The 10,335-nt window shown below is 42.7% G+C and overlaps 1 protein-coding gene across 1 annotated transcript; it reads right to left on the bottom strand.

The window, feature by feature from the left end:
• Positions 1-1,256: 1,256 nt before the first annotated feature.
• On the bottom strand, positions 1,257-10,128 carry C1S (complement component 1, s subcomponent). The gene is made up of 12 exons (XM_006757547.2): positions 9,948-10,128; positions 8,566-8,643; positions 8,121-8,328; positions 7,762-7,939; positions 6,786-6,911; positions 6,154-6,353; positions 5,811-5,964; positions 5,331-5,446; positions 4,843-4,921; positions 4,194-4,322; positions 3,409-3,483; positions 1,257-2,416 (listed from the first exon to the last, which is right to left on the bottom strand). Exons 2-12 carry the CDS (start codon positions 8,586-8,588, stop codon positions 1,617-1,619), a joined length of 2,088 nt encoding a protein of 695 aa, XP_006757610.1. The 5' UTR covers positions 8,589-8,643; positions 9,948-10,128; the 3' UTR covers positions 1,257-1,616.
• Positions 10,129-10,335: the final 207 nt, after the last annotated feature.

Below are 10,335 nucleotides of genomic sequence, written 5' to 3' on the forward strand. Positions count from 1 at the left end.
TTACCTATTATCCCCTTTGATTCTTCAGACCCTTCGATTGAGTTCTGATTACTTCATCATGTGTTAACCTCCAATCTAAGGTCAGTTGTGGAATTTAGCCCTTTTGGTCTATGGGAGATCAAAGTCCCTTTTTTTTTAATAGGCTCTAAATACACCCCTTTTAGCTTCTGGCAAAAACAAAAAAAAACCTGTTCTCCTGAAAGCTATGCGTCACATTAAACAGACCAGAGTCCTCCAAAATTCTTACTCTTAGTCTACAGCTTTCATAAGACACCCTGTTAGAGCAACTGCCACCTAAGATAGCTCTCCGACCTCTGTTTAAAAACTACTAGTCTCTATTGTGTGGTTATTTTTCATCAGTAATCATTTAGGGAGCAGGAGGAGTTTTATGGGATTTTTTTTCCATTCCCTTGGAAAAGAAATAGAAGAGAGAGTCTTTAGGTTTATCCTCATGGGGGTTTTGCTACAACTGCTTGGTCAGAGTTCCATCCAGTGATGACATTGTTGCTTGACTGACCAATTAACCAAAACCACCAGGAAAGCAAATAAGAGCATGCTGAATTTTTTCTTTTTTATTCAGTCATAATATTGTATTATACAAATGAGTACTAAAGGAAAATTAATCCGGAGACATAGTGAAACAATTTATACCTCAAATTTTTATACTTACACAGCCAATTCTGACTGTTGCTATGTGGACTTCTCAATGAGGTTCAAGTATGCTTAATGAGTTCAAATATGATATCTAGTGTTGACGATGTTCATGCTAGTCCATAATATTCAGTATATTTTAATTAAATGAGAGGAGGAAAAACTGAATTCCCCATTTTCATGGCAATTCAATATTAGCTGCTAGAAATATATGTAGATATGTATATTTATATATATAAAAAGCAAGCGACCGGAATACTATAAAGACCAGAATGACCAGTTGCTATCATGCCCACTGTGGCCAGCAAACCGTCAGATCAGGGGGTGGGGCTGGCCAGCCAACCTCCCACGGCTTCTCCTCACAGCCAGCCCAGCCCTGATAAGTCCTGATAGCCCTGATCAGGGTGGCAGGCCAGCCAACCTCCAGCTGTCTCCTCCTCCAAACAAGCACCACCATTGCACAAATTCGTGCACTGGGCCTCCAGTATATATATATATATATTGGCTGCTAGATGTCTGGATTTCCATGACAAAACAGCCTTCTCATCACACTCTCCTTCCATGGTGCTGAGGTCTTGATGTGGAATAAGAAAGTCAGCCAGAACTGGGTTATAAACCTGCTTTATTACAAGTAGATAGTAGACATTGAGAATGATAAAGTAAGTAGAACTTTGGACAGATGAAAGGGAAACAAATAAATCAAGGGTATGCCCAACAATAAATTTCAGAGTCAGAACTGTAACACCAGGTAATTATCAAGAAAGGAGACTCCCTATGGAATAGTGCAAGATAGCAGTGCCCTTCTCATGTTGTTATCCACAGATTTAGATCACGCTGAACGATCAATACTATGTCATGATCAAACACCACCTCCAGCCATGTATACCCTACACCCAAGCTCTATGAAGGACAGAAAGCAACAGATTGGTCCTAGCCCTTGGAAAGGCTGGTGGAATACGTGTGGATTAGTCTGTACTGGGGGTATTATTTTCCTGCATAGTCTTCTTTATCCAGTCAATGTAGTTCTTCACTCTTGTGTAGATCCCGTAGGTCCCACATTGTGGGCCCCAGGACACCAAGCCAGCTACATAGAATTTGGGATTACTTTTATCGGGGTCTGGTAGAACAAGGGCCCCACCACTGTCCCCTTCACAGCTATCAACACCTTTCTGATCTCCAGCACAGATCATGTTATCAGTAAAAACGAAGGTTTTTATATCCACTCCCGATTTTTTTGCCTTCACCTCCTTGCACTTTTGTAAAGGAGCAATGGGTAGCCTTGCCCCTCTGAGCTGTAAAACAATATTTTTATTTTCTGTTCTGCCCCAGCCTGAAATCAGTCCAATGGCTCCCTCTGAGGGGTTGTACTCTGAGGAGTTGCCTGGCAGGCAGATAAGGGACACAGTGGGTCCCATTTTCACTGGGTCTTTAAGCCGTACCAGCGCAATGTCATTGTCAAAATTCTTCCGTGTGTCCGGGTCATCTAGGGAGGTCCAACCCGGATGAATAATCACACGTTCAGGAATGAGCATCTGGGAATTTGTCAGTCTTTCACGATTCACTAAGGTAGACCCAACATACATTTCTGGGTTCCGGTTTTTCTCCACAACATGCGCAGCTGTCAGCACCCAATACTCATCAATGAGAGCCCCACCAGCCCGTGGGTGTGCAAAGAAGACTTGCCAGGGGAAATTTTCAATAAATGCAGGAGACCCTCCAAATATCCTCTGTGTTCCTTCCAAGGGTTTACTGGGAATTCCACAGACTAGGAAGGAACAAGAACAAGGTTAGGAGGGAGCAGGAAATAAATTGCTAGCCTCCTACAAGTCCTCCAACCATTTAAAAACCTGCCAGGTTTCAGAGCTCTCTAGCACAATATAGCCAACCCTGTGTTTGGTCAACCATCTTCGTACTTGACTCATTCTGAACATACCTAAGGACTAAACATCCCATGTTGCCAATTCTACAAACAGGCTATGGGAAAGACTGGGTAAACTGAGGCAGTGTGTGAACTACTACTCATGGCCCCGTAGACCTCATCCCTGGGAGCCAGGCTGGGAAACTCTTTCCTCATACAGACAGTAGGAGAGGCAAGCATTCTACCTTCATCTTATGCTTAAATCAAAAGCTACCACCTTCTTTACTGAAGTCCTAATTATAGCTGAGTCCCTCCTAGAGATCCATGGAAATAGGGCAAAGGGAGGCTTCTCTTCTTTCATTTCATTCCCCATTGATTGGTTCTAGGTTTGATCACTTGCCATTGCCCAGTATTACTAAAAATTAATTTATTTCAGGTAAAGTTGTCTTACCTAAATCCCTCACTAGTCAGCCTGATGGACTCTGAGTTGAGCATAACAGGCTTAGGCCTCAGACCTGGGTTCGAAGCCTACCCCTACCCCTTACTAACTTTGTGAGCTTGCACTTAATTCACTCATCTGTAAAATGGGACTAATAATACCTACCTCATAGGGCTGTTGCAAGGACTTGAATGAGGTAATAAATTCAATTAACTAGCTCAGGCCATAGTAACACTGTTGTTACTACCGGAATCATTATTATCTTGGCTTTGCCTGAGAGCCTTCTCCTACTCCACTCTGATCTGTCTGCAACCCCTCATTTTTTTTTTTATTGTCTTTACCTCACTGAGCTACACTCTGGTAGGCCCCGATTGTTAACACAGAAGGATTACAGCTACTTTCAGAGGTTGACCCCACTCACCTGTACTATGGTTTCTACCCAAGCCCGAGCCCTGATTACCTGGAACACATTGTGGCAGCTCTGTGCCCAGCACATCATTCACCCAGCTCCCGTTTCCGGCACAGTGATACTCTCCTGGAATAGCACAAGAGACACAGGACACTCTCACCACCGTATCTTCTATCTTCTATTCCCCCCTTTCATTCAGAGCCTCAACTTCTCTGGGATTTGAGGAGGAGATTTGGTCATATAAATTAGAAAAAAATCTTGATAACATCTTCCAAACAATTTCTCTGACCTCTATCCTGCCTACGGAGGGAAAAGAATAGTCTCCAAAGTGGAAGGACGAGGGTTATGGCAATGATTGGGAAGGTGCTTCAAGAGGGAACAAAATTTTAATCAATTAATTTAATTTAATGCAATGAAGTGGAACAAACTATGTCTCATCCAGTCCTTCCTCTATCACTACCATGGCCTCTCCATCAAGAAAGCCAGTCATCATACCGTGGTGACTTGAAGCAGGAAGCATTACTCCTGTGGTTCTACATTAAATAATTGGTCAAACACTGGATACTCACATAAAGATGGATCTTGTAGGGGGAACTCCTGCCTCGTTGACAAGCTGAGCCAAGTGATCTCTATGATTCACTATGAATAATCCTATGGAACCTACCCTGACCCATATGACAACTATATCTTTAGAATAAGCCAAGAGTATGGACAGAATCCATCTCATCTCCTTCATTTCTTTCCAAACACTCTCCAGCACAGCAAGATTGTGCTATTCACCGTCCAACACTCTCACCCTTTCTCTCTCTTTTCTCTAGTCAAAAAAAAAAACCTACCACTTTCTTCATTCTGCATGTAGTAATATGGCTCCTCACAAGTGTAGCGAGCAACAGAACCAAATAAAGTATCTTCTGGTTCTTCGACTTTACCATTTGGAATGGGATCAGGAGAGCCACAGTCCACAGCTACAAGAGGAAGTCAGGAGAGTGATGGTCAGGATAGACACTCTTCCCAGGAAGTTGTTGATCATTAGACCAGTTCCATCCCCCCAGCCATGTCCTTCATTCTGCCCCACTCCTACATCCATAAGTACACCTGGAATGATTCTCCATGCCAGCTTCTCTGTAGCCATGCTGTCCAACTGGTATCACTCACTCCTTCCAATTCATTCTAGACCCTTGAAAGCTACAAGGAAGAACCTGGTTTTCAGTGGTTGGTAGAAGCCCCCGCAGAAGCCAGGAATGGACCCATCGGGTGCTATTAACTCTACCAAGCCTCTTTTTTAAAAAAAAAAAAAAGAAAGAAACCTGCCAGTTTGTCCTGGGACCACATCAGAGTTGGGACTTTATGATGTCTTCCCTTCAAAAACCCAACCCACTCTCACAAGCCTGAAAGGAAACCATACATGTGAATTTTGATGTGCTGATCTTTCAATGCCTTTTGGGAGGGAAAAAAAAAAAAGTCCCATTTTAAAGAGATACATACGTTCACACTTCAGTTTGGAATTACTCCACTTTCCATTGCTTTGACAAGTAGAATAGAAATGTCTCAAGCTACCACTTCCCTAGAGAAAGATAGACATCACCATTAATTTATAAGGAGGGATTTGGGGAATTAAAATGAAAAAAAATTGAATCAATCTCTGGCCTCGAATCAAAGAGGAATCCTCACCACAAAAGCCTTGGGGACATCTTAGCAGAATAGCCCAAAGCACCCAGGAGTCGGGGCTAACAGACAAGTTTGCCCCAGCATATCAGCTCCCCTGCCCCAGGAGGACTGTGGGCACAGAGAGAATGCCAGGCTGGCCAAGGAGCTCTATGACTCACAAGGAAGAACTAAAGATCCTGAGCTGTCCTGTTTATGGAAAAGGTGTTATAGCTTGCTCAAACAAGAATATTCAGCAAACAATAAGGCAATTCCAGCATGCTCATCCTCACCTAGGGATCAGGGAAAAGCCCCTAACAGTACTTTACCTGTACAACTTCGAACCCCTCCAGACAGGTTATCATCACCACATCTTTGAACACATATTTTTCCTTCTGAGGCTCCCAAACAGAATTGGCAGTGAATTCTTTAGCACAGGGGATTGCTTGGAAAGGACAGGAAAAATAATTCACCAAATAGGTGGATAATCTCTGTTCAATTTACATCATCCTCACACTTCGTAAAATTATCCAGTCATCCTCAATCCTGATTGCTAATATTCCAATATGGAGATATCTAAAATAATAAGGCATTACTAACTAACCGCTCCCAAGTTGCCTGCATTCACGGGTCCAGTTGAAGTATTCCTAGACGTTGAGGCATTTCTAGCAACCACTGACAGGTCTAGATCTGGCCGAGTAATGGGGAGTAATCAGGATACTCCTCTCTACAATAATCTACCTGTTTTGATTTTACATTGTCCAGGGACTTTTTACAACCAATCAAAGCACAACTTTTAGATTACTCACGATCTCCATGATAACGAAGTTTCCAGCCCTTTTGCTGCCCTGTTTGGTCAGTTTGAAAGATGATATCAAGAACATTACTATGGGTTTCAATATTTAGTGGCCCAGGGAATCCATTTCCACAGTAAGGACCAAACTGCTGGTCTTTTGCTACAAACTGAAAGGACACAACATGATGAAATCAGAAGAGAGAGCGAACTAAAAGAAAGGTAAAATAATGGAGATAAATAAAAATAGTATAAAATAAAACAAAGGGGGGGAGAAAAGAAAGGAGGAAAAATAATTTATCTTCAAAAAGAAATCTCTTTGTGTGAGTTGAGAGGAAAATTAATCATCTATCACGCACAACTAAACTGTCAACGCAGTTGCCCTCTGAATCAGCTGGTTCCACATCAAAATCTTCTCTCCGCACAGTTACCACCACTTGGAAACCCTTCTCCAACAGGATCTTATATTCACACCTTGAATTCTCTGGATATGGATTAGGATAATTGGGACTTGTGATCTGCCCAATCAGTTCAGTGAACACATCCCCACTGCAATTAACTAAGAGAGAAAAAAAAAAGGGGGGGGGGAATCAAATATAGACTAAGCAAAGAAGTTCCTGCCCTTTCTATGATTCCTCTTATAAACTGACAGTCCCTGACTGGAGCCCATATGCAGCAATTATACACCCAATAAATATTAGTAAAGAAACCCAGTGCCTATTGGGTTTCCATCACATTGCTTGTGATAGAGCCTTTCATAGTTATGAACAGTCACAGATAGACTCTTCAAAGGCATCTATCTCTCTTCTCCAATTAATTGACTTGACTCTGTAACCTTGTCGTCTTCCACTCTTGTGCCCCCGCAGCCTTCACTCTAAGCTAACTAAGAATAGATGCCAAATTAAGGCTGAAGGATAACTAAAGCCCTTAACTGAAGCCTCAAGCCAACCCAAATCTCAGGGACTATGCACCCGTTCAATGCCAAACTGACCTCCACAATTTTTCATATCATCATGGAGGAAGTATTCTGGGGGGCAGGAGCAGAAGTAACCACCAATGAAGTTGTTGCAGAAGTGGCTACAAGGGGCATCTGCAAAGTCTGTGCATTCATTAATATCTACAAAAGTGGAGAAAGATTGAGGTCAAGGGCAATAGACCTAGAAAGAAGAGTGAGGTTAAACCCAAAACTGCAAGGGCAAGAAAAGTTTTAAAAAAAGAACTGTTGTTTAAAGACCTTCAGTAAATCACATTTCATCAGGGGATTATTCTATATTGCTCTCCTGAAAGGTGACTCCAAAGTTATGCCTAAAGATTGTACAGCTATACGGGAGCTCTCACTGCCAGAGACCCTTGGCCCTTCTCACAAACAAGCATTTCAGCTCCAAAGAAAATACTCCACAAGCTAAACATGATGATATGTCTTCTGCAGGGATAAACAATTAGTACATTTATTACTTTGTATGATGTTGGCACTTCTGTCTAATCTAATAGTTTGGCTTTATGAGATGTTCTAACTTTATTTTAGGTGTAGCAGCACACAGAATTTGCAGGTTTGTTTGCCATATCTTGAATGGGTTTGAATATCACACATTCCTCATGTGAGTCTTGGCAAGTTATTTAACTTTTCTTGTCCTCACTTTCCTTATCTTTAAATGGCGATAATAATACCTACCTGGAAAGTTGAGGTGAAGATTAAATTAATATAGGTAACATTCCTTATATAGTGCCCACTTCATAATGGCTCTCAATAAATTGATGAGTATTATTTATTGTTAACATTATCATCATCACTACTAATTTATGATCATGTGTTTGAATTTCAGAAAGGCAACTCATAAAGGGATCCAAGGCAAGTCAACACTTTGTAAGAGTTATAAACACTCTTTATTCACTGCATTGCTCAATGTCTATCCTGCTTCTAATCTTTTAACTGGATCAATGAGTCAATAGAGAAGGGTGAGCCTTACCTACTGCAACATAGTATGCAGCAAACCCAGTGAAACGCTCTTCATTGGAGAAGTCTGACCTAAAGATCACCTGCAGTTGATTAGATGGGACTTGGAACTCTTCCACGATTGGGGAGTTGGGATTCTTGCTGGTCTTCTGTCCGCAGATTTTCCCTTCTTCAATGCCTCCTGATATTATCTAAGAGAAGAGTCAAAAAGAAGCTAGAAAAGGTAATATTTTGATACAGAGGTGAGAGAAAAAGGGACAGGGAGAGTAGAACACATACCACCTTAGACTATTCACCATATGCCTGTGGCACTCCCTCCTCCATCTCATTTGATCCCCCAGTCCTATCCAGTAGGTGCTTATTATAATATACCTGCACCGAGTCATAGTCGCAGTTCTCTGACAGCTCTATGTCCAGATGGGTGAAGTAGAGATGGATCCCGTACCCTTCAGGAACTTCTATATCCCAAGTTTTCTCTACCTCATTGGGGTATGCCTGAGGATAGTTAGGAGACAGTATCTCCCCATACATAGTAGGCTCAGCATAAACCCATGGCAAAACAGAAAACAGAACAATGCACCTGAAAAAAATAAAAGGCATATGAAGCAGGGGGTGACACCAGTACAGAAGACGAGTGCAGAGCTCCAGCATTTGTCACAGAGACAAGAACCACAATATGGGGAGGAGAATCTTAGGTTGGAATAAAGTAAAAAGGCATAGATCAGACCAAAACCCAGACTTCAGAACTGAGCTGTTTACTTAAGAAGATGAAGAGAATGGAGTCTATGCAGATCTCCACAGACTCATGGTCACTTACCACATTGTTGGCAATTTGTCCATCCTGGTGAGCAGCACGTGTCTTGGACCTGGCTCTCAACACCTCTGGACTTTGGAGCTAAAGGAGATGGGGGCAGGTCTAGCTGTATTTGTCTAACAAACACAGGCAACTGCTTTGGAGAGTCACCTGTGGTCAGTGTCACCTTCACAAGAATAACACACAAACAGTTATATCATCACCATATGACCCCTATCTCCTTACACCCTCCCTGGTTCTACTTCAATTAACTTTCTAAACTAAAACTAAATCATATCCTTCTCCCATTGCTCTCTGGATCTTATCCCAGTTTTTCTCCAAAAGAATGAGTATGGCCCTAGATGGTTTGGCTCAGTGGATAGAGCATTGGCTTGCGGACCGAAGGGTCCCAGGTTCAATTCTAGTCAAGGGCACATGCTCAGGTTTCGGACTCAGACCCCAGTGTTGGGCATGCAGGAGGTAGCTAATCAATGATTCTCTCTCATCATTGATGTGTTTCTCTCTCTCTCTCTCTCTCTCTCTCTCTCTCTCTCTCTCTCTCTCTCTCTCTCTCTCTCTCTCTCTCTCTCTCTCTCTCTCTCTCTCTCTCTCTCTCTCTCTCTCTCCTCCTTCCTTTCTGAAATCAATACAAATATATTTTTTAAAAACACACAAAAAATGAGTACTTGATCCCAGTTTTCTTCCTCCTCTGTTCTCCTCCCCACCCCACCCCCCATCCAGCCCCAACTTCATCAGTCTCTCTCCTGCCTCACAGAACAAGATCACTATTTCCACTCAGGTTTTCAGGAGTCTTTCCTCATTGTGCCCTTTCATCTAAGGCATGTTCTCTCTTGACAGTGATCCCCCTATCACTTCAAACCAGCTGTCTTTGCTATATTTATTATTGCATGCATTTCTATTGATACTCCCAATGAACACTGATGGAGCAAGAGCTTCTTTCACTAGAGTAGGCAGTGACCTTGGGAGAACTGGTCTGAGACAGGGTTGGGTGGGGAAGGAGAAAAGGGGTAACTGGATAACAATAAATATAAAAGGAAAAGAAAGGTATTTCCTCAATTTTCTACATTAATTTTCCAGGAGGCAAGGTTTCCCCCTTCACTAAAAAAGACAAAATATCATCTTTCCACCGTTTCTAGAAAAGTTTTGCCAAAGGGGTGGGGGCAGGCCAGATGTAAATCCTGAAAACAGTACTAGGCACATGAGGTCGGGTGACGTGAGGGTGGATGAGATGCCTAAGAGAAATAGGTTACAGTATCTATATTTTTGCCTTCGTTTTATTCTGCTCTTCCCAACCCTCCATCTTTGCCCAAAACCTTTGTATGTAAAGTTTTCTGCTTTCTTTTTGCCTCCATCAAAGCTCTGCTCTTTGTTTTTAAGGTTTTTACCTTTAGAAGCTGAGGGAAGCAAGTGGGTCAGTCCCCTCTCTTGCCAGTGGGCATGCTGGGCGACCCTGCCGGCTCCCAAGGAGAGAAGTACGGGGCCTGGACGCTCCCTCCGCTGGAACCTCTGCTGGCCTCCCTGTCCTGGTTCTGGTGATATGATTCTCTACCCCAGAGTGCATGTCTGAAATTCCCTGGCCTAAACAAGAGGGGGCTGGGAGACCATGACATAGGGAAAGGGTAACTCAGCCTTGATCTTAGAGCTCCCTCTGCTTTTGAAACAAGAACTGCATACTTCTCTCAGGCCTACGATTCCTCTATCCAGGGCTGCAGAGGGAGAAAGGAGGAATGGGGGATTTCACCGATTGCCTAATGCTCTTTTTCAGCCAAAGGG

The sequence above is a fragment of the Myotis davidii genome, unplaced genomic scaffold (assembly GCF_000327345.1).
Source record: "Myotis davidii unplaced genomic scaffold, ASM32734v1 scaffold13, whole genome shotgun sequence".
Classification (NCBI taxonomy): Eukaryota; Metazoa; Chordata; class Mammalia; order Chiroptera; family Vespertilionidae; genus Myotis; species Myotis davidii.

Excerpts from the sequence above, each read along its gene's own strand:
- C1S (XM_006757547.2), bottom strand. The coding sequence starts at position 8,588 with ATGGACAAATTGCCAACAATGTG. Across the intron at positions 6,354-6,785 it reads TGATATGAAAAATTGTGGAG|TTAATTGCAGTGGGGATGTG; the intron begins GTCAGTTTGGCA and ends TTTCTCTCTTAG. Across the intron at positions 5,965-6,153 it reads ACTGCGTTGACAGTTTAGTT|TTTGTAGCAAAAGACCAGCA; the intron begins GTGCGTGATAGA and ends GTGTCCTTTCAG.